This window comes from Balaenoptera ricei, chromosome 9, assembly GCF_028023285.1.
Source record: "Balaenoptera ricei isolate mBalRic1 chromosome 9, mBalRic1.hap2, whole genome shotgun sequence".
NCBI classification, from domain to species: Eukaryota; Metazoa; Chordata; class Mammalia; order Artiodactyla; family Balaenopteridae; genus Balaenoptera; species Balaenoptera ricei.
In genome coordinates this window covers 48,101,312-48,129,110 of record NC_082647.1, presented here as the reverse complement: position 1 = coordinate 48,129,110, position 27,799 = coordinate 48,101,312, and the positions used below count along the sequence as shown (strand labels likewise).

The 27,799-nt window shown below is 41.5% G+C and overlaps 1 protein-coding gene across 4 annotated transcripts in view; it reads right to left on the bottom strand.

The window, feature by feature from the left end:
- Nucleotides 1–27,404, bottom strand: part of CPVL (carboxypeptidase vitellogenic like) — a 144,315-nt gene extending 116,911 nt beyond the window's left edge. For all 4 annotated transcript variants that reach the window (XM_059933709.1, XM_059933710.1, XM_059933708.1 and 1 more), the window contains exons 1-3: nt 27,210–27,404; nt 14,423–14,611; nt 7,671–7,789 (exon numbers count right to left, since the gene is read on the bottom strand). In XM_059933709.1, the coding sequence (XP_059789692.1) occupies nt 7,671–7,789; nt 14,423–14,588 (285 nt within the window). In that variant the 5' untranslated portion in view covers nt 14,589–14,611; nt 27,210–27,404. The remainder of the gene's footprint in view (nt 1–7,670; nt 7,790–14,422; nt 14,612–27,209) is intronic.
- Between the last annotated feature and the right edge of the window lie 395 nt (nt 27,405–27,799).

Sequence of the window (27,799 nt, the reverse complement as noted above, 5' to 3'; positions counted from 1 at the left end):
AGGTGGGGCGCGGCCCTTCCCAAGGCTACGGTCCAGACCTTGTTGGGTAGCTGAGACGTTCACTGAGGTGCCCAGGCAAAGCTGGCCAACAACCCCTGGGCAAGTACGAAAGGCCTCCTCGACAGTGGGCTGTGGTGGCAGGGCCGGGAGTGCAGAGGAAGTCAGGATGTTGGGAGCCTCTTTGCTTGAAGGAAGGCACACAACCAGGAGTGCACGGTGTCCTTGTCAGGAGGGCTGCGGGAAGCCACTCTCTGGGATGCAGGTGGTCCAGGCTGGTGACAGGGTGCCAGAGAAAGCTGGGCTGTAGGAAGCCTGCTCGCTGGCAAGACCTGGGACGAATGGTGTCTATCTTGCGAGGGCCATAGGCAGGTGGTCACTGGGACAGAGTCCAGACTGTAAGCTTGCTGAGGGTCTTCGCGGTCTGGGTGCCCAGCTAAGGCAGAGCGCCACTGGTTGTCCCTCCACACACACTGCTGACAGACTGCGCAGCAGGGCCAAGAGAAAGCAAAACGCAGGACAAGGGGCCAGGAAAAGAAGCCAACTTCCTCCTACAATGTCCCTCCAGCACCCTCTACTGACAAAGCTTAATATCGTGTTCACTGAAAATTCAATACATGTTAAGTTGATCAGTTATTATTTGAACATAGGGAGTATAAGAAAATACGTTTGGAGATTACACTAGAGAAAAAATGCAGGAACTAGTCCATAAGGAATCTGGTGTGTCTAATAAAGTTGTTTAAAAATTTATAATAGATAATACTTGTTCGTGGAAACCAATCTGGAAAGCATAAAACAGACAGAAAAAAAAAGTTTTTTTAATCCTCCTAGCCTAAAATTATTGTGAACATTTTGATAGCATTTGTATTCTTGCTTTTATATTATGATTTAATATGTAAATAAATTTGCTTTTGTCTTCAAAAAAAAATATCGTGTTTGCTGAATAGGAAAAATGTTTAAAACTCTAGTATTGTGGAGCAGGTAAGAGGGTAGAATTGGAGCCGACAGGCAAAAAACACAAAAAACAAAAAAAAACTGTACAAAAAGCACAAAAGCGCACACACACACACACACACACACAATCAAAAAAACCTGGTACAGTAGTCACCACTCCAGAAGTTCTAGATGTCACAAGGTATCACAAACGTAGCCCAAAAGTACATGACAAGAGGCTCTATGAGCTATCTAATGCTGCATACCATGTCTCTAATATTTAGGGGCTGAAGACAATAAAAATCACTTATTATCTCTCTTGCTTTCTGTGGGACAGGAATTTGGGGCTATCTGGCTGGACAGTTACGGCTCAGGGTCTCTCATGAGATTGTAGTCAAGATATCAGCTGGGGCTGCAAGTCGTCTGAAGGCCTGATTCCAAGGTTGACGGGAGGGTGGAGGCCTCACTTCCTCTCCAGAAGAGTTTGTCCATATGGCTGTTTTAGCATCCTTCCAACATGGCATCTGGCTTCCCTCAGAGTGAGTGGTCCAAAACACCAAGGCAGAAGCAGCATTGTTCTTAATGATCCAGGCTTGGAAGTCACACACCATCATTTCTGCTATTAATGTGTGGGTCACCAAGGCCAGCCTTGATTCAGTATGGAAGGGGACTGCACAGGAGAACACATACCAAGAAATGAAGATCACTGGGGACTCTCTTGAAGGCCAGTTACCACAGAGGCCACAAATTCAAGGGTTCATTCACAAACCAGAGTTCTCGGATGCTTTTATAACTTTGGTTGCACATTTAAGGATGTTTTGTAGGCAAGCCAACTAAAACTATAGATACCATAGAATGTAAGACTGGGAAGGGACCTTAGGAATCAACTTTAACATCTTTATTTCTCTATGAGAAAATGGAGGCTCAGAGAGTATAAATGCCCTGTCCCAAGTTATATAGTGAGGAACCGCAGACCTGCAACTAGAATCCCAGTTTCCTGACCTCTAGTTCTCTCTTCCCAAATTCAAGTGCACTGACAACTACACTGGAATCACTGTGGAGCTTGATAGAAATACTGATCCCTGGGCCCTCTCCAGATCAAATGAATCAGAATCTCTGCTGGGAGGGGCCGCACACTGAGCTGGGGAGTCTATCATATTTGTAAAGCTCCACAGGTATGTCTGACGAGCTGTAGCAAATTTGGGAGCTACTGCTCTCTACCACCCTGACTGTTAACTGAAGCAGTCCAGACACCCAGAGGAGGGAGTGAACGGAGTTTGTGCAGAGGCCCCGTGGAGCCTGATTCCATGTCTGCACTCCCTGGGTGGGCTTTCCTACTGGCTTCCAGGGACCCTTGGGGACCTGCTCTCCTGCTCCCAGAGAGAATGCCTTCTGCTTTGGCCATGAGCATCAGAGTGGCTCACTGCCCCTGCACCGCACTGTGGATTTGTGGACCTGGACAGTGTTCGCCTAATCCCCGTGCTCTCCTGCTTTTCCTGGTGTCTGGTTAAGCAGGGTCAGCACCTGCATGATCCCGCGAGGGAGGGAGCGCCTCCAATGTTGCCTCCAGGTGCCTCCCATGCCTCAGCCTATCCTGGCCTTGCTAACTCCTCAATATGATACTGACCTTTCTCAACCACCAAATAGTCAGATTCCAGGAATCCCAGCCACTGTCCTCGGCTCGAGGAGCAAGATGGGGCCCTGAGTAAAGGGGCTTAGGCCCAACTCTAAACATCTCAGATTTTGACTCTATGACAGTTGAATAATCTACAGGTTTTAGCTAAATGCATCCAATAAATTACCTCTATTCCTATATCTATGAAACAAAGTTCAAGGCTGGATATCTTTTTCCAATGAAAAGGATGCTAATATTAAAAAATAATAATCCGTATGCCTTTTTATATTCTTGAACATGAAAAATCCCAATTTCACTTTGTAATTTCCTTACCCAGTAACAATTAATCCACATTCTTGGCTGGCATCCAGCTCCTTCCAATTTGGAATTGCTCCTTATCTCTTGCCTTCTTTAACCTCCCAAATTGTGTCTGGTTTTGTTCTGTAGAGTATTTGTGTTAATAGGAGGAAAACTAACAATAATGATGGTGATGAGGATAATTACATAATAATAGCCAATCTACTTACTATGTATCTAATAGCAACTCTACTTACTATGTATCAGACACCATTCTGAGACTTTATCATATTATCTCATTTCTCTCAAAACCATTGTTCAGTAGGTATTTTGATCCTCATTTTAAAACAAGGAAACCAATGCTCAGAGAAGTTAAGAACGTGCCCAAGGAAGATCACATTTGGCAAAAGGAGTGGAGCCAAGGTTTTATCCAAGCCTGACTAACTCAAGAGCTATACTTTTAACGACTGTAATCTATTGCCTTTAATGACTCATTTTCTCAGGATCAACATGGGATGATCAAGAGCAAAGATTTCTCCACCAGAGACCTCATTTTAAAATCTAATTCTGCCCATTTCTAGTTGGGTAACTTGGGGCTAATTATCTAATCTCTGTAATCCTCTTCATCTGTAAAATGAGGCTAATAATTCCCTCCTCATGTGGTTTTAGTAAGGTCTAAAGAAGAAAATGCACAGTGCTTTATTAGCACATAGTCAACGTTCAGTTAAGAACAGCTATTTTAATTGTTAACATTTTTATTGGCTTCATTGTACTTTTTTAAAATAAATTTATTTATTTATTTTTGGCTGAGCTAGGTCTTTGTTGCTGCGCGTGGGCTTTCTCTAGTTGTGGCGAGCAGGGGCTACTCTTCATTGCGGTGCGTGGGTTTCTCATTGTGGTGACTTCTCTTGTTGCAGAGCACAGGCTCTAGGCATGTGGGCTTCAGTAGTTGTGGCTCGTGGGCTCTACAGCGCAGGCTCCGTAGTTGTGGTGCATGGGCTTAGTTGCTCTGTGGCATGTGGGATCTTCCTGGACCAGGGATTGAACCGGTGTCCCCTGCATTGACAGGCGGATTCTTAACCACTGAGCCACCAGGGAAGCCTTTCATTGTACTTTTTATTCCATGCAAAATGCCTATTCACTTCTCTTGTAGATTGCGTCCCTAACTGCACACCGATTTTAAGTTCTGGAACCCATTATGCACTGATTTGTATATAATAACAGGGGAGCCTCACAGAAGTAACAGGAAAAGACAATTTCAGAAACAGCAGTCCAAAAAAATACTCAGAGGATATTACAAGTGTAGCATCCTTCCTGGGTTTTTCATTTTCTCTACAGTTTTTTTAAGGGGTCACTTCTCTCCTGATGATCATATCAGCTGCTTCCCTGTGACAGGCAACAAACTAGTATTTCTGCCAAATGAAAGGAACTCTCTCCCATCTCGGTGACCACAGCTTCTCCTTCTCGCATGCTTTATCTCCTTCACCTAAACTTGCCTGGTCCATAATTTACAGACTGACTGGCTACGCAGGAATGGTTGCCTTGGGGCCTCGGAGACCTGACTGTGCATGTGGGCTCCCCTGTAAGGAGGTCTCGGAAAAATCTATCCCAGCTGCCATGTGGGGACACCTGGTATCGTCTGTGGTGACAGCTGTCAATGGTACCATCTTTTCATCTCTGCCTCTTCCTGAAGCTCAGTCTATCACTTCCAACAGAACACTATGTGCTTAAGCATCTTCTTTCCTGCTGTGGTGGTGTTGTTTTTATGTCTTCTGGGATCATCTTAGAATGTATTTAGGGCTATAATTCTGGGCCGAAAAGAACATAATCTGGTCAGGGGGTGCATAGGTAGGTCTTCATTTAATTAAAAGGGGGGCCCCAATAGCACAGCTATTGTTTACTGCAGGGGGTTTCAGTCTGGAAACCAGGAGTGGGTACAGCAGACCCTAAGCCCACCTCTCTGACTAGCTTTATAGTCCCAGAGAATCACCAATATCCTAGATAAAGCTGTTCACCTCTCAGAGGCAACCTAAAAAGGAGAAGACTGGGTCTTTGTTTGGTTTTCATTTGATCACTTCCCTCAACATTAATTGCTGTTTTCACAAATCTGGATCATTACTAAAAAAAAAGCCACCATGTAGAAGTCAATGGGGAACTTACTGGTATCATAACCAGCCACCGAAGCAGAAGAGAGAGTAAGGAATCAGGTTTGGCAGGGCTGGGGTGGAGGTGGGAGAGGCAGAGGGTGCAGCGGAGGTGGAGCCCCCGCAGGACTTCGAGGAATACCAAGCAGGATTAGGAGAGCTGACCCCACAGGCTGCACTCGCCTCCTCAGTCCTCCATTCTAGCCCTCATCCTAGGCAGATGCATGGGACAACATACCACCTCTATCGGGGTTTGCCTGCTCTAGGTGTTTCCAATAAAAGGAGTGTGGGCCACTTTGGGGCCAGGAGCACTGAATCCAGGTGGTAGCCTGTAGGCTAGAGTGATGGTTTCTCAAGTGTGGTCCACCTGCTAATTCTACAACTTGCTGGTCTCTCCCAGTTTACAAGTCAGAATCTCTGGGGGAATGTGAAGATCATTCCTAAGTACAATAAAATGTGAGGATCACTGAAAGAGAACATACTGCAAATCACGAATCCAGGTAAAATTTTCAAGTATCCATTTTGCACAGAAATAACGGCCTCCAAAGATGTCACATCCATAACCCCAGAACGTGTGAATATGTTAAGCTACGTGGTAAAGGGGAATTAAGGTTGCAGATGGAATTAAGGTTGCTAGTCAACTGACATTAAAACAGGGAGATTATCCTGGATTATCCAGGTGGGCCCAAAGTAATCCCAAGGGTCCTTAAATGAAGAGGGAGGCAAAAGACAAGAGGCACGGAAGGTGATATGAGTATGGAGTCAGCCAGAGTGATGCAATGTGAGAAGGATTCAACTCACTGATACTGGCTTTGAAGATGGGAAAAGGAGCCATGAGCCAAGGAATGCCAGCAGCCTCTAGAAACTGCAAAAGGCAAGGACACGCATTCTCCCCTGGAGCCTCCAGAAGGACCACAGCCCTGCTGACACCTTGATTTTAGGCCAGTGAGACTGGTGTTGGACTTCTGACCTCCAGAACTGTGAAATAATAAATCTGTGTTGTTTAAGCCACTAAATTTGTGCAAATTTGTACAATAGCAATAGAAAACTAATACAACTCCTATTCATGATAAATGCCTGTATTCAGGATAAACGCCTGTATTCAATGATATGGATAGATGTGATATCGCAAACCATACAGTATGGTTTCTGAAAGGCATGGAGTTTAAGGGACTTCCAAGAACATGAGGAAAATTTCCACCTGTTAGAAACAGGTCATCTTTCTAGGCTTAATTTATCTCCTCAAGATAGCTGTGCTGGATATTGGGATATTTACTTGGTTGCTTCTGAAGATCCAGTCTCTACTCTGCTCTGTGCCCTGGTAGGCAGATCTCTATGGACCAGACTCCCTTGCCCTTTGGTTTCCAGTTGGGTTCCCCCAATGGGAGGTACCAGCAGGAGAGTCTAGAGGTCACTCAGGTACCAGCCTTGCACTTGTACAACCCTGAGAGTGAGTCTCTCCTTAAATTTTGTGCTCTAGGCACCTTACTTGCCTCACTCAACAGTAACAATGAGGAAGAAATATGTAAGGGGTCCAGGAGAAGCCTTCCCAGAGTGGGTGACAGCCTGAAAACTGCTATGAGCTCCAACTATAAAGTATCTAGAATTCCTCACCATTTCTTATATGCCTCCTTCCACCCACAACTACCTGGTGAACTGTCAGAGGCCATGGCTGAGAAAGCAGAAATGAAAAGTCAAGAAAATACAATCCAACAGTACCAAGAGAAGCAATTTAGTTCAAGCAATTTACCCAGTCATTACATATGCAATGCTGTTATATGCAAATCACATGCAAATATAAATACTACCCTCCACAGGAGGGTAACCTTTTTTTGTTTTCTCTGGCTTCTAAAGCAAATTCAATTTGGAAAATAAAAATAGAAAATTACCCTGTGGTGGGATAAAATTTGTTTATGCATCTCACTACCTCTTACAATAACCCCAATAGTATCCATAAGCCTAAAGTAATTTGTTCCTGCTGAAGAACTGTGTGACCTTGATGTGAGCTAAATAGAATTGCTAAAGTACAAGCATATACGAACCTGTGTTCTGTATGGATGTGAGAAGGTAAATAGCTCCCTCATCCAGGAAGCCATCCTGGGTCACTGGTCCTCCCCACCCCTCCCCTAAAGGCCCACAGAGTGAGTTCAGTTCTCTCTCCTCTGTATCCCCACAGAGCACTACTCAGTAAATGGGTATAGGATGCATGAAGGAGTGAGTGTAAGAATGGTAACTGGCACGGCAAAATCCATAGACAGAGCAGCCAAATAAGACTACAATTGACTAAATTTAAACAGGCTTAGACAGGCATCACCTGTGAACTTCAGGAATCTCCCCACTCCTTGTCCTTCCTTGGCTCCCCACCGCCCAACCCTGCCCCCAAGTATTTTTAGAACAAAACAACAAAAAGATAGGAAGAAGACTGTGGCAGCATTAATATTCTGAACAAGGCTGCAAGGAATTTAAAAGCCGGACCTCCCCCACTAACGTTTGTTTCCTGCACATAAACAGGAACACCACGGCAGAGTCACTGGCACTTATTTTTAGAAAAAAAAAAAAAATCTAAAAGATTTAAAAGAAAAGAAAAGCACCCTTAGGTTGGTTGTAGACCAACGTTTCTACCTGAAGCAACAGAGTCGGCTCTTGAGCATCAATGTCCTGTGAGGGCGCTGCTGCAGGCCTACCTGAGCTGGAAAGAACCAGAAGAAAAGGTTGCTGTTGTAAGTCTTATTCACAGTGATGTAGCCAGAATAACTCGTCAAATTCCATCCTGGGAAAGGAGCCACCGAGCTCAACCGTCTACCTAGTGGGGGAGAAAAAATTTACCCGAGGATTAGACAAATAATAAATACAGGGTGAGCCACCTCCATCTTGGCCAGACTTCTCCCAGGGGCCAGGTCTGGCATGAAGTGATCAGAAAGGCTACAAGGGGATTGGTATAAAGGTGCTTACTGGTAGCAACTTCCAGCCTGCCCTGGCCAGTTCCACATATTCAAAATTCACCATTTAGCCAAGGGCAAGTGACATTTTAAACCTTTTTTTTGGTTCATATCTTATGAACTATAATAAGATTTTTTTTTAATTATTATTATTTATTTATTATTTATTTTTGGCTGTGTTGGGTCTTTGTTTCTGTGCGAGGGCTTTCTCTAGTCGCGGCGAGCGGGGACCACTCTTCATCGCGATGTGCAGGCTTCTCACTATCGCGGCCTCTCTTGTTGCGGACCACAGGCTCCAGACGCGCAGGCTCAGTAGTTGTGGCTCACGGACCTAGTTGCTCCGCGGCATGTGGGATCTTCCCAGACCAGGGCTCGAACCCGTGTCCCCTGCATTGGCAAGCGGATTCTCAACCCCTGCTCCACCAGGGAAGCCCAATATTTTTTTTTAAGAAGAAAAGAAAATCACCTATCCTCAGCTCCACTCTAAAGAGTAAACCAAGATGTTCACATGGGGCCACCTAGAAGGCCAAGGCAGGATAAAGTCACCTAACCCCGAAAGGTGGGGGTGGTGAAAGAGAAATAACAGCTAAGGAGCTCTCAGCCTGGGGGAGGCCTGTGTTCTCCACACTCTTCTTGTGGTGAAAGCAAAGGGCCTGCCACTTCCACTAAGGGAAATGCACCAGGCACGTGGGGAGTAAGGATGGCTAGGGCCGGCTGGGGAGGGTGGGGAGAGGCAGGCAGTGAGACTGTGGGTGCTCACGTGGCTACTCAGAAGGAGCCTAATAGGACAAGGGGCAGCTGTAGAGGGCAGAGGTCCTGGTTTTCTAAGGGCAGCAAAAGGACAGGGACAGGGAGGAGGAAAGAGGGAATGCTCAGAGAGGTGAGGCGCCCAGGAGTAAACAATACTAATAGCAATAGAACTAATAACAAGGGCTTTACATTACGTGGTAGGTATAATTATTATCTCCACTTTACAGATGAGAAAGCTGAAGCACAGAGAGGTTAAGTAACTTGCCCAAGGTCACACAGTTAGTAAAGGAGAGCTCGGATTTAAACCCAGAAGTCGGGCTGCGGAGTTAGCTCCTGGCCCTACCCTGCTACACTGCATCTCAGCTAGAGAGTTAGTCAAAAGGTATAAGTAGCAGGGAGTGGAGGGGGAAGCAGTGATTAGGAAAGGAGTGGAGAAGGAACAGTAAACAGGTAGGAAGCAGGGTGTGGTGGGGAAGTCTGGGTGAAGAAGAGTCCTTTAGGGGGAACAAAGCAAGTGTCCCCAGTAAAAACAAAATCGTTCAAGAAAAGCTACTTAAGTCTGAGACTTATTAAGTTGGAGACTGTTTAGTAGACAGTAGGTAAGGAAGCTCGATCCTACTCATGTGCCACCAATGAAAGATGTCTTCAGTGGCGTAACAGAGCCCATGGGCCCTGGAGTGCTAATTGACATCTCTTCCCAACTCGGCATTCAATGACAGCACAGATAGGATGCAGTAAGCCATGGTGTCAATGTGGATACTGATTTGTCCACCCTGGGCTTTGTGTGAGGATCAAATGAAAACATGCATATGACCCTTGAGCACAGAGATGGACATAAAATAAGGGCTCAGGCAAAGAGAGGGATGATTCTCATTAGCCTGTGGGCCACCCCAAGAATAGTCTAGAAGACTTTGCCTTTTTGGGGCTCAGTCCAGTTCCCCCAGGAAAGATTGTTTAACCCAACCTCTTTACCTCTTCCCCATTCTCTTCCCAATGAGATCTATCCCTCCCCACCAAAAAAAAAAAAAAAAAAAGGCAAAGAACAAAGAAAGATTTTAGGGAAAAGAAAAGGGAGATGTTTTGGGGAAAGTGGTATGTGCCTGCCCTTCCCATCCCCACCCTTCCCTTTCCCATCTTTGCTTCCACTCTCAATTAGCCCACAGAAAGATCACCTCCAGGGCTGGGCAGCCTTTAAAACACTTCTTTTGGCCTTTTTTTTTTTATTGAGGTGTAATTGACATACAACATGACATTAGTTTCAGATATATAACATGATTGAATATTTTTATATGTTGTGAAATGATCACCACAATAAATCTAGTTAACATCCGTCATCACACACAGCTACAAATTTTTTTCTTGTGATGAGGACTTTTAAGCTCTACTCTCTTAGCAACTTTCAAATAGCAAGACAATATTATTAACTACAGTTACCAAGCTGTGCCTTACATCCCTGGAACTTATGTCTTTTGTAGCTGGTAGTTTGTACCTAAAACACTTTTGAAATATTTTTCACAAAACTATTAATCTTCTCAAAATCCAACAGAGATCCCCCCAAAAAGGAGGGCAGAGAACCAAAGGCTGAAGCGTTGGGAATGAGTGAGATGTGAATCCCAGAGGGCTAAGTGAGCATTTGAGAAAGACAGAGAAAAACGAGAAAGGTCAAAGTAGAATGAGAAAAAGAGAAAACATATAATAGAAAGGAGCTGGAGGGAATGGACTATGGGAGATGGGGTGATTGAATCAATCTATCTCTCTGAGACCAGCACAACACAAGGTCCGCTGGCCTGCTCTGAAAATGACTCAGATGCTTACCCAGTCCTCCCTTTCTGAGCATTGTAAAGTTGTTTCTCTGCTGCCTTGTACTGACTGGGGTATACTTTCTACCTTCCCTCCTGGATCAGGGGCTATTGGGAAGCAGGGAGTTTGTCTTGTTTATTTTTATACCCCCGGGGACACAGTATGCTGATTTATACACTTAGGACATTCGATACACATTTGTTAATGAATAAATGTGAATGAATGAACTAAAACATGACACACTGGCAATGCACTAGGATTAGCTTACTTCTACAAAAACCTCCTAAGGCAGGCAGGCCTTATTAAGATCTCAAGAAATTTAGAAAAACTTTTCTCTGGCCCACAAAAAAGTGTTTCATCCTGTTTTAAATTTCCTTTAACTAAACCCCAGTAAAATAAAAGTTCTTTCAACTAAATTGATTTTTTGCATTTTCAAATGTCCCCCGTTCATCCTTCTAGAATCTATTAATGGAATGTGGAAAATAAACTCCCAAGGTGGAGGAGTTTCTTTCTTCCTGGAACCGTGACTCATAATACAAATGTTTAAAACAGTTGAAAAAAGGGAAAAGGTTTTCTTTGAAGCGACTTCACTTCCTACTTGCTATTTACTGTGGTTACCAGTGCTTGTGATAGTACCACTTTCAAAAAGATTAGAGTATGACCAAAGAAGGGCTTGAACCAGTTAATCAGGCACTTCTTATGTGCAAAGACTTGCATCATCATCAGGATGGACAGGACACTACCAGGCCATAAGTGATAATAAATTAAGACCTAATAGCAAAATATTCTCTAAAGTTGGTGAAAAGGCAGTGTCCGGAAACATGCTAAAACTGGCCTCCTACATTCATTTTGTTTCAGAGAGTGAGGATTTATTCTAGCTGCAGAGAAAGCAAACATGCAATTACAGTTACATAAAACTAAGCCAGTTAGTTTATGTTGGGGATTTTTTAAAAAATTAAAATTTCCCTTGTCTTTTTGTGAATTACTGTTTATCTCAAAAATGTTCCATTACGATATTAAGACTCATGTTCCTAAGATTCTGACAGACTTGATAAACAAAAGGGATTCAGGGGAGTGAGCTGACCATCTGTCCAGAGCTTCCTGAACTTTCAGTAAAGCGGATGAATACAATTATCCTTAATTGTGTTGTCAGGACTGCAGTTGAATACCCAGATGTACCTGATTTTGGATTAGCCATTTAAAATTCTGTTCAAAGATTTTTGACAGAACTTTAGAAAGTGACATTATACCAGATTTAATATTTTAAATGTTGTCACTCATCAGATGGTGATCTATCAGGCTTAGCACAAAAGGACAGAGATAAAACTATCTCCCTCAGAATCTTTCTTTACTACTGCTGACACCCATGACCGTGAAATGCTTGTAGGCGAGAAATCCAGGAATGGGAGGGATGTGGACAATCTCTCAGGCAGATTTCTCTGTATTCTTTGCACTTGTTCTACCAGATGTACGATTCAGAGACACCATGGCCACGTTGCCTTAATGCTTTGTTTAAGCTGTCTTACTCAGTATGCACAGGCCCTTTCTTATTTGCCCAAATCTTACCCTACACCCTCAAGTCTGGTCACATAGCACAGTGGTTCATACCTCAGGCTCTGGAGTCAGCAGAGACAGGTTTTAATTCCAGATCTGCCACTTACTACCTTTAAATGGTCCTGGGCAAGACACCTAATTTCTCTGGGCCTTAGTTTTCTCATTCGTAAAATGGGAACAATAAGTATTCATTTTTCATTAGAGTTGCTGTAAGGATTAAAAGAGCTAATTTGTGTAAAGCATAATGCCTGAAACATAGGTCTCAAATTTATATTCTACAAATATTTATTGAGTGCCTATTACATACAGCTGCTGTGCCAGGTACTCGGGATATAATTACTACTAAATGTTAGCTATTTATTGATATTATTCTTACTACTACTACTACTACTAATACTTTCTATCTGGATTATGCCAACCAACAAGGATAGCTTCCTTCTAAAAATTTCCAGCACGCCTACCTCAAATGTAATACTTTAGAACTTTAGTATGCATTGCCTGATTCCTTAATTGTTTCATATGTGTGCATCTGGTCACTCCAAAAGAGGACAAGCTTCTTAAACAAAGGAAAATAAATTATAGCAGGCAAATTACAGAGTGCAAGCCAGAAAATCTGGGTCTTAGACCCATCTCTGCTACTATTACCTGTGTCCCCTTGGGCAAGTCATGTAAAATATTTGAGTCTCAAATTCCTCATCTGTGAATTGGCAGGGTTTGGTTATGAGTATTTAACTCCTTTTCAGCTCTAAACGAAATGATTTGCTTTGATTTACTGTGAATAAACATAATCTAAGTCATCAGTATCCATGGAAGCCAAAAGGAAGGCATATGACCCAGTTTGGTGGATTTGGATTAATGATATTTTGCCTCTTCATTTATGTCTAGTGATGTCAGCCTATGCCATTGGGCTACCATCTTTTCATGACTTTTCTACATCAAGCAAAAACGAGTCTTTAAAAAAAAAAAGACTACACAGCCTCACTACATTATCACTGACTATATTATCAAAGTTTTTCATCTTTTCTTAGAAAAGAGATGGTGAAACATGGAGCCAATGTGTATTTCAGACAAAGATATATGAGCAGGACTCCAATGCACCCTTAAGAGGGGAGAATATTTTGGTTTTAAATCAAACCAAAGACAAAAACGATGACAGCCTATTGACTACGAGAACTAAAGAAAAGTTGTTTTATTTTAAACTTCCATACAGAGTATATACATTTATTTTAGATCTTTAAAATGATCATTTCCCTAAAATTTCCAGTTTCAGTTCCACATTCCCATGAAATCTACCAACTTATCAGCCTCACAAGCATTAACTCTGCCTTCCCACCTGTGACTAGGGATAAACTCCGAAGCAAACACCAAGACCTCCATCCATGGATGCTCATCTCCTTCAAGAAAATGTTCCAGCAACAGACGTCCCACCCCAATCAACATTCCCCTCTCTACTGGACTATTTCCATCATTATCTCCTACCCTCCGTAACTCTCTTCCCGACCCTTCCTGACTCCATAACTCCCTCCAGCCACCACCCCATTTCTCTGCTCCCTTTTACAAACAGCTCTGCCTATATACCATTTTATAGTTCAGGAGTGTCCTGAGGTCCAGAAAGATTACATAATTGATCCTACACAGTGATTTACCTAAGCATGAAGAAGCATTAAGAGCAGAGGCATGTTATAATTTTCAGTCTCTGATGACATCAAAAGATACTTTTTTGTATTAATAATAGAAAAACCCACAAACTCTAAATAAAAGCCATCAGCAAACACTAATATTTAGAGAGCAATTTACAGGTTATAAAGAGTTTTCACATGCATTTCCTCATATGATTCTTTTAACATCCCTGAGACTTGGGTGGGTTGTTTTTTCTCCATTAATGAGGAAACTGAGTCCTAGGATGTTCAGGTAACTTACCAGGCAAAGGGGCCCAGCACAGTGGCTGTGAGCTTAGACTTTGGAATGAAGCTGTCTGGGTGTGAATCCTGCATCTACCAGCTGGTGCCTGTATGACTCTGGCAAGTAACTTCATCTCCTTCTGCTTTAGTTTTCTTGTGTGTAAAACGGGTGCACTTCCTGGCTTGCTGCGATGCTAAAATGATTTTTATATCAAATGCTTGGAAGCAGTAACTGACACGTAGTAACCAATTGCAGACAGGCCCTATACTAGTTTTACAAATAGATATGCAGGGACTCAACCACTGGTTAATCTGACCCTGATGAACTTTCATTTTAGCTCTAAACTATGATACTATATGACACCAAATCATTAATATTTGAAATAAAACAATTGAATAAAATACCAGAATGTATTTTGGATCCTGTGAGACAACTGCTAAAAAAAACCCCGACTGTTGAAGCTACACCAGTGGTTTCTGATTTAAACTTACCTTCTGCAAACTTCCCAGCTTCAATATAAGGAGTTAGGAATAATGGCTGTCCTGGATCTCCTTTAAGTCGTGTGGAAACATGGGCTTTTCTGTATAAGGAGCGAAACAGCCCATCACCACCAGGGCTGAGCACCACCAGGGCCAGCAAAGCAAGCGCCTTCCACATGGCACCAACCGTTCTGTCTAGACCTAGGATGGAAACAATAACATTCCACAAATAAATACAGAGTAAATATGTACCGAGCCCCTTTACACGCAAGACATTCATTTAGTTACTCAAAGAAAAATATATATAAAGCTCTTTGCTAAGTACCTTAGATACAACCTAAATAAGATAGACCCAAAAAAAAAAAAAAAAAAAGATAGACCCAATCCTTGCTCACCCTGAAATTAACAGTCTAATGGAAGGCTATTCAAGGGATTTACAACACAACTAAAGAAACAATTTATATTTCTAAAACTGTGGTCTGGAAAGTAAATTTGATGAAGGATTACATGAAGCATCAAGACAACAGGGACTCTGTAAATAGATCATGAAATGAGTGGGAGAGACAGTCATCTGCTACAGGCAGGACTGAGAACACATTTCATGCCAAGAGAACCTAGGAAGGCCTTACCAAGGTCGGAGGCGAATAAAAGGTGGGTGGAACTCAGCTAGGCAGAAGAAATGGGGAAGGCATCATTGGTGGGAGGCAGAGCTTGAGAAAAGGTGAGACCTGAGTTGTCCCTGGGCATTTTGCACGTGATTTCTGGTCACCTTTCTATCTCTTACAAATCACTAAATTTTGCATCCAAGAACAAAAAAGGAAGAAAGAGGAGAGGGAGGGTCCTACAACAATTTTCAGGCCCCTGCCCCTCTAGCTAGCTGACAAATGAACTCAAGAGTTAGACTTCACACTTTATTAACGCAAAGCTTTCCAAGGATCTTCCACTCTGATGTTTGCTTAGAGTATTCATCTGAGCTGATAATAATAATGGCGTAAAATTGTACGGTGATTTCTCTAAACTTGTAAACACATAAATTGTATTTACAATGGGCTTTCCCATGTATTTTTAGCTGATTTGAACATCCTAATAAATCAAGCAGGAAAGCGAGGATTATTATCATCAGTCTTAGACAAAGAAAACTTGACTCAAAGGAGTGCCTTATCCATGGACATCAAAGTAGAGAAATAGGAGTTAGTATGCAACCAGGGCCGGGACCAGGGTAAGGTGAGTCTGGTGCAGATGCAGGGTGGGAACTCGTCTTTTTTTAAATTTTGAGATTTTGTCTATCGTGGGGTTTTTTTTGTACTGTTTTTGATTTTTTCAAATATTGCATTAAAATACTATTTATCTTGATTACTGAGTTTTTTGGCACTCTTAAATTTTATATCCAAGGCAGGTACCTCACTTGCTTCCCCTTAATCCTGACTCTGCTCACTATTATAATGCCTACATCAGTGCTATTACATTACTCTGCACTGCTGCTAGTTAAATACTCTGCTCACTCAGATTTCTGGATGCAAAAAGAAATATACAATTTATGCAAATATAATGCCCACTTTTGACTGCTCAGTGCTTTAAAATACAAAGACACTAAAATACCTTAAAAACTCAAAATGTGTAGAAATCTATTAATCACATGCTTATCACAACCCAACTTGGCATAATAGGAAAACATTGCTTGTAGCAAACTTAAAAAGCTTTTCAGCCACATTTCCCCAATAATATAAAAGTTTATAATTATAATTTGATTGAATACATAATCCTTGTCAAGTCTTTCATGGTTAACTTAATAGAATCCCCCAGACTTAATGTAAACAAGCCCAACCAAATAGACTATGTAGCTAAAAAATGCTTTTCTCTATTATTTACTATAATAAGGAACAAAATGAATTTAGAAACTAAATTCAGCTTCCCAAGAAGGCCAAGGGTAATTTAATGATCACTATGGCACTGATAATACATTTTTTTAAATTATGAGAACTTGTTACACTAACGTTTTACTAACAGCTACTTTCAAGGAAGGCTTGAATCAACAATCTTACTCTCTAACAGGTTCGCAGGGAAAAAAAAAAAATCTGTGGTATTAAAAACATATTGGAAGAAGCTCTTCCATTAAGAGGTTTTTTCCCGTGGGCAGAAACAAGAAACTAATCATACCATCTAATTTCTCAATCTTTCTGCTGCAAACATCCAGCCCCCGTTAATGGAAGTCATTAATATTTAAATAACCAGGGTAGTTACAGCACTTCTTCTGTAAGCAGATGTTGACTCAAAGATGTTAAAGACAGAAAGGTAAAACCAGTCTCGCTTCAACTGACATAAATCTAACACATGAAAGTAAGAGTTGGGTCAATTTAGGAGCTCCCATTGACATTTAATCAAATAACTATTAGAGTCATGGTTTCCCATGTAGGTGAATTAAAGCAACAACATACTTCATTTCACTGTTTCATTTAATGGTCAGAATTCCTGGACTGCGCTTAGCTGTCATCTCTCCTAATGAAAACGAAAGCCACGTCATGAACGGAGAAGTGGTTTTTTTTTTTTTAACATCTTTTACAAATGTTTCTGCCTATCCTAAATTAGCCAGAATCTTTTTATTTATTGAACATTTATTGAGTACTTTCTAAACTAATAAACCCTGTACTGGAAGTTATTGCCCACAGAGAGTGAAAAAAAAATTGTTAACCCTACATTGTATCACGTGTCTACTTGAAGTGATATGAAAACATTCGTGCTATTTCCAGTTCAAATACATCCAACTGAAGGATTCAGGCAAACTATTCTTCTTAATAAATGTTCAGAAACAGAATAAAATCTAGGCAGATACAAAACAATATTGGCAGAATCAAATAAGCTAAAGGTCAAAACCACGTGATTCACTAAAACTGTCTTACTAAGCCTTAAATATTACAATTGGAAATCATGTGTCTAATGTAAATTTTTTTGATATAAAAAAGCTATTTATCACAGTGTTATTTAGAATAATAAAAACTGTCAACAATGTAAACAATTTAAGATAAGTAAGTTACTGTACATCAAAAAGATGGAATTATATACAGCAATTAAAATGACTCTACTGAGAATGTTTTGGAAAATATACTAAAATATTAGGTAAAGAAAAGCAGACTATTAAAACAGTTGTATGGTATTTTCTCCTTATTTAATACACTTAAGAATTTCTAAATTTTCTACAATAATTAATCTTATAATTAGAAGAAAATTATTTTCGGTTTTGCTTTTTTATCACACAGTGAAGCAACTGGTAGGCATGGCTTGTTCCTTATTCCTTATTACTACCTGGTTATGACCTCTCGCGTTTCCTAGGAGTAAGAGTTCTGTTTGTTCTTTTAGAATAAGTTCTGCTCTCACTAACATTCTGTGAAGATGTGTCCTGATCTCCTAAAACCACAGAACCTCAGAGACTCAAAGTAAAGTTTGTCTTTGGTGAATTAAAAGGCTCTACACTAATGTGAGATGTTGTTCTAATAATAATTACTCTTATTATATTTATATTTAGTTCTGCCTGGAGTAGAGTCCATAACGAATGTGCATATAATTGGTACTAAGCAAATATTTGTTGAACTGTTGGGTCTAAATAGTGAATCATGATATGTTAGACATATGGGCGATAGTAGATGTTCATATGGTTCAGTTCCTTCATCTCACAGACTAGACAACCGGACAACTAGAGAAGTAAGCAAGTAACTTGTAAGTAAGATTACACCACTGGTGAGCAGTGAGACCAAGACTCAAAGCCAGGACTCACTTTCGGCTCTAAATCTAATCTGCTTTCCACTCTCCCATCTTTGGTTATGATTATATATATTCAAATATTTTGACTCTTATTGTCTCAGTAGATAGTAACAGTCTGTTATAGTCCTAAACCCCTTTCATTAGATCATTAGAGCATGCAGTAAAAAAATAAACACATGAATATACAGAAACATTAATAAGTAAGTCTTTCTAGAGAAATTTGGGTTTTAGAAACGATTTGTACTAATCCAGGTTCTAACACGACTCATTCACTGAACCTTGGGCAGGACACTGACTTTTCTGGGTCCTGGTCAATGTGTTAAAACCAATGGTTAGATTTCCAGGAACTGTGAGAGCCAGCTGTTCAACACAGCCATTGTTTAAAATTAAACTATAAAAGCTTACCATTAAATAAGTTATATTAAAAACATAAGTAATAAATACTCAAAACTCATCACTTCTTAACTATTTTACTACATTTTACTGTCATCTATGCTCTGGAGTTATATTTTTCATATTTGTCTAATGGACAGATTATATAATGGTTTGCTACTGTGCATTCCTTTCCAACTTGGTGTTCAGTAACATCTCGTAGCTTGAAATCAGCCATGGTGGGAGTATTTACACCACAGAAATCAGAGACACCACAAATCAGGGCTTCCCCTGCCCACCCTACCCCAGGGAACTAGATGTTCAACATTTACCTGCTCATGTGAGTCTCACGTTCCTTATTTGAAAAATGAGCTGGAAACTACGTTCCATCAACTCACACCCCAATCTAATGGAAATGATCAGAAGAGACAAAAGGGGAAAATCTGCCAAACTGTCATCCGTGTGTAGCAGCAACCAGTAACACGCCCAGATAGGCAAGGCTTCGAGAAAAGAAACCTGAAAAAGCCACTGCAAAGTGTGTGTTCTACCAGTGAAAAAAAGAATCGGAAACAAAAACTTCAGAATGAGGACAAAGAAACAAAGAGCAACCGTGTCAAGCAGCCCTATGTTTTCCTCTTCTCTCCTTCCCATGTCTCCATTTTACATTATAGATTATTCCAAACAAAGGATAAAAATCGTTCACGTAATAAATGTCATAGCTGCAATTAAAACAATTATTTGGAGTCCCCTCACATATCTAACTGGCTTTAATAGCTCCCAACATAAGAAAAACATTCTCCTGGACAAACAAACAAAAAACAGGCCAACTAGTAACAGACGTTTCCATGAAATCTGTAATTAAAGAAAGAGACAAGAAAGTGATCCCTCTATTCAAAAAAGACTCAGTCACCTCACAAGATTATTCAGGCATATCCAAAGCATTTGAATCCCGTAATGAAGGGCTATTGTGCAACCCTGAATTAAATACCAACCCAAATCCCAAGTCTAGCTATTTTTGTTAAAGGATTTCCATGCCAACAAATGGTAAAAGAAAACCTTTATTTAGAAGGATCCAGTATTCATTTTCCTTAGGACATCATTTTAATTTCTAAAATTGATATTTGAAGCATTCTTTTCCCAGAAAGGACATAGTACATGATACAAGGTGATGGGCAACCTTTTGCTGAAGCATCACTGAGACTTACATGCCTATCTCCCTTCCACAGGCTACCCCTCTGGCATCAGACAGTGGTGTCTAATCTTGCTAGTTGAACTAGTCATCCCTATCTCTGCCACCATATCCTTGGGCTCACAGGAAAGGGAAACAAACTCGAGTTACGTGGCAGGTAGAGAATAAAAAGAATCAGGAAGAAGAGGAAATAATACTATCTGACACTATAGTAGGGAGCTTACCTTGAAATCTCACTCCAACCAGAAGGAAAATTTGCATGGGGGTAGGAAGTACAAAGTAGACATGTCCCAAAATGTTAATAACAGCTTTGAAACAGAAAGACCATCCCCATGATCCAAGGCATCCTCATGATAATGATACCAGTAAAAGCTACCAATAATTGAATGCACTCCAGGTACATGAACTGTGCTAACTGCTTTATATTTTTATTTCTAATCTTTACCAGGTAGGTACTATTATCACCCCATTTTACAGATGAGAAATTGATCCTCAGAGAATTTAAGTTACTCGCCCAGGGCCACACAGCTAAAAAGCAGTAGAGCAACGAATTGAGGCCAGTACCAATCAATTTGCAAAGACCATTCTATAGTCCCACGCCAGCATCTCCCAAAATGTGCTATGTGTGCCACGGGCTTATCTCCCTATTCAGGTAAGTTTGGAAATACAACATACAAAAATAAAATTTTTGCCAGAAGGTAAATGAGGATGAGGGAAGATTCTTTCCCCATGTTTCAGAGGTAACATGGCGCCACCAACACGTTGATTTTGGACTTCCAGCCTGCAGAAGTCTGAGACAATAAATTTGTGATGTTTTAAGCCACCCGGTTTGTGGTACTTTGCTATAGCAGCCCTAGAAAACTAATACATGGATAGTTGGGAAGACTGTGGAAGGAGTCAAGGTGGAGGGGATGACAAAGAGTGGAACTTAAACAGTTCTACTTAGTTATTATTCAGCATCCAAGCGAAAATTCTGAGAGGTCAACAATAAAATGGGAAAGGGAAGCTAAATTGATTTTGTATTTAAGACATGTCTGGCATTCTGGTAAGCCAGGATTTCCCACAGAATCCTTTATGGAATACTAGTTCAGCAATATATAATTAGATTTTATATGAACAAAACTTTGGGAAAATCTGGGCTAAACAAACTTAAACGGGTTTCTTGGTTACAGAATGAACATTTCCGAGCCTTTCACTTGCTAATGGATAGCATGTGTTTGACTGTGTCACTATCCTTAGGCCCTAAGTTCTGAGATTTATATAAGACATACTCAGATGAAGAAACTAAATCCTAGGTTGACTAGTTTCTCAAGCACTAGGTTTAACTTTCTCAAGCCCCCGACTCAACCACTAGACAGTAAAGCTCGAATTTGAAGCCAGATCTAGAGATTCCAAAGTCCATGTATTTTTCATATATCGTTACATAAATGACATAATACAACAAAATCTGCCTCCATGCAACTTTTGACAAAAGCAGAATTCTGGGTAAACTGGATTACCTTGGCATGCCATTTGCAAGATTTATCGGTGCTGAAATTGCAAGTGATTTAAGGGCACGTTTATTTGCAAAGAAGTGAAACTCACATGACCGGAGATTGCTTCAAAATGAATTTCTAGCTTCCTTCTGTTTTGAAAATAATTTGAGGGCATGGATGAAGCCCTCAATCCTCATGGCAAAAGAAATGTCTTCCACTGAGAAATTCCTTATTTTTGCTGAAGTAAATGTAGTCCCATTCTTTTAAAAATGATCCTCCTTTTTGCTATCTACTATGACTAAATTTTCCATACAAAAAATCAGGATACACAGTGTGGCAAATACAAGGATAAGACTGGGTATAATGGATAAGAATATTTTATATGAGGATGATCCTGGGAAATCCTTCCATGTTGTCACCTTAACCAGGTGACAGGTAACTCCTCCTTGATTCCAAAAGAGATAATGTTGTCATTGGGAGTAATCTCCATGCAACACTCTCTTAGATTATTCCAGTGCTTCCCACATCTCTTCTCTCTCTACACATAGTCTCACTGGATCTTCACCACCACTTTTTTTTTTTTTTTTTTTTTTTTTTAATAAGAAGCACTGGTGGGCACTAAGGAGGCTTGGTTTCTTTTTTTTAAAAATTTTATTTATTTATTTATTTATTTTTGGCTGTGTTGGGTCTTCGTTTCTGTGCAAGGGCTTTCTCTAGTTGCGGCAAGTGGGGTCCACTCTTCATCGCGGTGCGCGGGCCTCTCACTATCGCGGCCTCTCTTGTTGCCGGGCAGAGGCTCCAGACGCGCAGGCTCAGTAATTGTGGCTCACGGGCCCAGTTGCTCCGCGGCATGTGGGATCTTCCCAGACCAGGGCTCGAACCCATGTCCCCTGCATTGGCAACCACTGCGCCACCAGGGAAGCCCCACCACCACTCTTGAAAGGAGTTAATGCAGCTCTTCAACAGAGGCCCAGGTGGATGGAGCAACTTCCCAAGTAATGACACTCTAGTCAGTAGCAGAGCTGGGACAGACTCCAAGTTCACTGGACCAGTTATTCATTCAATAAACAAATATATTTTAGCTCCTACTATGTGCTAGACTCCAATGCAGGCACAGAAAACAAGAGAGACAAAGTGTCTGCCTTCATGAAGCTTCCCATATAATGGAGATAAGAGAGAGGAAATCTATTAAGAACATCAAAGCAGGGTGAACGGTTACAGAGGGATGGGGTCAAGGAGTGATATTATTTAAGACTGGGTGGTCAGGGAAGGCCCCTCTGAGGTGGTGGCAGGTGAGCAGATCTGAAGGTATTAGAGAATTTCAAGTGACTATCTAGGGAGAAGAGAGTTCTGGGCTGGAGTAAGGAAAAAGAGGAACATAATATGTAAACAAGTGGGACAATGGGAAAAGCAGAAGATTGATGGAGTGAAACAAGCAAGTAAACAAATAAAAAAGACAGCTTTTCTCCAGCTCACTTTAAAAAGAAATCAGCAGAGGACTGAAGGTGTGATCTTCAGGAGAATTAATGAAGTGATTGTTAAACTCAGCCTTAGGGGGTGGTATTTCTGAGAGGGTTTGACTCTTCCTGCAGAGTTAAAGAAGTTGAGTGACACAGACATAGAGAACAAACTTGTGGTTGCCAAGAGTAAGGGGGGCTGGGAGAGGGATGGATTGGGGGTGTGGGATTAGCAAATGCAAACTATTATATATAGAATGGATAAACAACAAGGTCCAACTGTATAGCACAGGGAACTATATTCAACATCCTGTGATAAGCCATAATGGAAAGGAATATGAAAAAGAATGTATATATATGTATAACTGAATCACTTTGCTGTACAGCAGAAATTAACACAACATTGTAAATCAACTATATTTCAATAAAATAAATTTTAAAAAAAAGAAGTTGAGTGAAAATAAGATAGGGCCAGAGGGTAGATACCCCACCAGTAATAACCAATTGAGCAATTTTGGTTTGAGCTTTCCTCTGAATTACCTACCAAACCAGAGGGATGAAATGAAGGAACCCACATGTGCAAACACCTGACATAATGCCTGGCACACAGTAAGTATCTGGGAAGGTAATACAGTCCAATGGGAGGAGCAGAAAGAATTTAGACACAGCTTCAAATGTGGCTCTGTCACTTAAAAACTCTGTATCACTAGACAAAGTACTTGTATACTGAGTGGACCCACACTACCACTCATTGTTATGGTGACAATGATATTGTACATATATAAACTCACACCAGGTATAGCAGAGAGATGAAAGACAGTCCCTGCCCTCACCTTCTAACTGAGACCTTAGAACAGTCCCTGACCACAGAAGAGATGCTAATTAAATCTAATTTCCTTTGCCTTGTCCGTGAATTATTATAAGATGGGTTTACAGACCTATTTATTCAACACATAGCGCATACATGAAAATATTAATATAAAAAGGGGGAGGGGAGTTTTGGTTGCTAAATATTTGGATAAAGGCTTGGTGACCATGCATTCAGAATGTGTCCCACCTGAGGTTTCATTTGGAAAATATGGCCACCATCACGATAGGTTGTTATGGTTCCCAGATTAAGTAGGCACTGCCTTCTGAAAAGATAGACAAATTCATTAAATTACCTGGCTTCCTGATATTTGGAAATGGTTTACATGGATAAAGCTCTGTGTACTCTAAAAGTCCAAGATAAAAAATATTTCACTTTCCCTCTTTCCTGCCCTCTGCCACCTGATTCTCCATCCTCTTTTCACACACTACCCGCCCCCTCTGCCCCGTGCCTCCTACAGTGGGAGCAGGAAAGACTCCACTCCACTCATATGGGTACATTTTTTAGTTTGTTATAAGTTATCAAGGAGAACTGTGGCTACAATAACGCCGTAGATAGAACCATCATTAATATACAAACTGACAATTAACACGTATTTTTTTTTCTGTTTCAAGAACTCTATATATTCAGATTTTCCTCAAGGTCCTGCCCTTTTTTTCCTCCTTCTGTACATTCTCATTCAACCATCCCTTGATCACTAACTGCTAGTCCAGAATTTTGTTCCTGACCTTGCTGTTGGGCTCCCCACACTCAGAAGGCTCCTTCACATGGGTACCCAGTTGGTTCCTCAAACCCGTCGAGTCTTATAACAAAACATCAACATCCCCCCTGAACTTCCCCCTCCTCTAACTTCCTGATTCTTAATGACACCCAAGGCTCTAAAACCAAGTCCTCATGTTAAGTCATTCACAAAGTCCCACCTTTCTTCCTCTTTTTTTCCCTTTTGGTTCACAAGTCAACCCTCATTTGCCCTGGGGACATTTGCAAAGCCTCCTAACTTGTCTCTCAGACTTCAGGTCCTCTCCACACCCATTCAGCCTAACACTGATGCCGAAGTGAGCTTTCTAAAGCACAAGACACTTCCCTCCTCAAATGCCTTCAATGGTTCCCAACTGCAACCAGAATAAAGTATAAACTTACTGCCATGAAATTCAATGTCTTCCACAATGTGACTCTGGCATAACTTTCCAGAGCAAAGTGATACGACCCCTTCATAAACTCTATGTTCCAGCCAAATCAAACCCTTTTGCGTTCCCTAACTTTACTCTGCCTTCTATGTCTTTACAGGTAAGCATAGCTCCAGGCAAATAGTAGGCACTAAATCAATATCAGCTGAATGATAATAGAATTTAGGTGGGAGTATACAGTACACTGTAAAATTCTTTCAACTTTTCTGAATGTTTGAAAATTCTCATAATCAAACATCAGTAAAAATATTAGTCCATTTAGGATGAAAGAATGAATCTCTTGGGAGGTGGGTTATCCTCCCCAGATACAGGTACAAGAAGGTATGTCAAGGGGTCTTTCTGAAAGATGAGTAACAGAATATGAAGTCGCAAAAGGGAAAGGAGGAAGAGCTAGCCCCCGGATGCCTAAATAAATATTTTGGCCAGTAAGCAACCTTAGCAATTTAAAGACAGCCACTAACTAGAATCAAAACACAAAGAGAAGGTTAAGAGGTAAGACCTAAGGATACTGGACAGATGTGATGCTAAGAATTTGCTTTTTCAGGCTAATGGATCTAAGGACATCAAGACTTATTACCACCACCCTGATCTTGCTCCCCAGATTCTAAGGTTAAAGCAGTAAAAGAAAAGCATGTGGTTTCATGTCCAAGGCAGTACCTGCAATATTTTCAAGGGAGAGGAATCTCAATATTCTGGTTTTGGTTCAGTTACACTCAGGAGCATAGGTTTTATGAAGAAAGCACTTGATCACTGTCTTGTGAACTGAGTCTATTGCTTAAAGCTTTAAACTTGCAACTATATAGCATGAAAGTTCAAACTCCATCACTGATTTTGACCAGGTACAGTTCTTAGCCCTCTGTCCAGGTTACCCCTCTCCCGAATCAATATAGATATTAATGATTTGTTCTTCTAGAACAAATTCTAGACGAACCTTTCTAATTATGGGAAACTTGTTCTTCTTAAGTTCTTTTAAAATGTTCTTAGTTCAGTTCCTGAAAACCCCACATCATTAAACCGCTGGGAACCTTAAACAAAAATAATGTTTGCTCTTTAAAATGAACTATACTTCCTATTAAGAATGGGTCATTACCTATTTACCTTGGGTATTTGGGAAAAGATAAAGGGGTATCTGATGTTAGTTGGGGCAGTGACTAAGCTCTGCCTCTCTTACTGTCTTAGTTTCATGCACACCAGGGTAATATTCAACACAATTTTTCTTCTAACAAATCATACACTTTCCAAAACAAAAACAGTCATTAAAAAAAATACTGTTATGCTGTTTGCATTTTGGTTTTTTTTTTTCTCCCCCCAAGGGGAGTGAACTGATAAGCCCAGTGGACTTCCTAAACACTCTTCTAAGTCATTTGAACTGCCTGTCAGTCAAAGCCCACTTATTTCTCAGGCTATAAAATCAGTCTAATAGAACCCCACTGTAAATTGGTTTATAAGCTGGACTCATATATATTGTTGGGCCAATTATGTCCCTCCAAAAGAACCAACTCCTATAAAAGAAGAATAAAACAGCTTCTTGCTAAGAACACTTGCATTACATTATAAAGGGTTTCCACTGGACTTAGATTAGACTGCAGTACAATTCTAGAAAGCCCAATCAGCTAAGGGGTTTTGACAACTTTTCAGACTTTCATATGCCAGCAAAGCCAGTGCAATCTACTTTTCCAAAAGCATTCCAATTCCTATTTTGAACAGCCTTCTTAAAAGTTATTTTTCAAGTTACTAAAATGCTCCTTGGATTTTTTTTTTCTCCTTACATCTCTGTTCTTCCTCATCCCTCACCAAAAAAAGTAAAAAGCAGTTGTACAAGTATCTTTCAAATGGGGAGACTGAAGCTTAGTAAGCTTAAATAATTTGTTCAAGGTCACCAACTAGCCAAAGGCAGAGCTAGGATTCAAATCCATACATATGCCAAAGCAGCTTTTTTTTCAGGACACCAAGCTGACCTGAAAGGCACTGGATGTTTCCATATACACACATCTCTACGTGTCCCTCTGGCTCCTAAGAATTCCCCTGCAAGGACCTAATCCACTTGGCAGAAAGCTGCTTCCACCTGTGCCATGCCCCTGGTTTTCTCCTAATCCTACATTCCGGGAAAAATAGCCTTTTCGTGTGCCTTCCTTCACTCAAGCCAAGTCTCCTTTTGCGGGACACGTACTAATTAAAGGCATTTTCCGCTTTCCTCCACAGCACCCACGAAATAAAACATCCCAAAGAGACCCGCTGAAGGAGAAGGAGGACGTGTCCGAGGCCCACCCCTTGCACTGAGAGTGACGGTGGACCACACAGCTTCGCGCTTCCCTGGAGGGGCGCCTGGCCTGGAAGAAGCGGGGGGGGGGGGGGGGGGCGACCTCCTCAGATTGTGCCAGAGGCCTTCGGGAGCACTTTCCGGGCTGGGCGCACACAGAGCAGAATACCAGGCATCCCCAGGACTCCGATTTGGAAACTACTAGCCGGCCCAAACCACCTGACCCCAATCTCACCCCACCGGGCTTTCTTCTTCTTCGGTGCTGAAGGCTTCTGAGACCGCCCTCCTTGCGCTCCGTGCGTCCGGGGACCAGTGACCCCTGCGGAGCCGCGCACTTACGCAGGGCACACGGCGCTCCTCCCTGCCTCGCGGTGCGCGGAGACCCGGTCCCGCCGGGTGCCCGAGTCCGGAAAGAGTGAGGCGGCCTCCCCTCGTCGCCCCTCGCAGTCACGCGTACCCTGCAGACCGCGAGTTTTTGAGTGCTCCTCTCAGGAGGAGGAGACCCACGTGACCTAGACCTACGGAGCCAAAGGTACGTCCCCACCTGTCTCTCCCCGCGACCTGGCCGCGCCGGGTCAGCGCTTTCCGTCGTGGAAGAAGACAGCAGTCGCAGAGTGAAATCTTAAAAATGAACAGAGAAAGACTGACCACGGTGCAGCTCCGTTTGGTTTGTTTGTTCCTTTGTGTTCCTTTTGATTTTCTCGCCTGCTTTTTTGAAGCTGCTGTCTTAGAATTTCCACCGTATTTTGAAATAATGTCCCCACGCCCGTGCTTGCAAGCCTGGTGTTTGCATCTGGAAGCAGAGTGGTGTTTTACTCCCCCCGT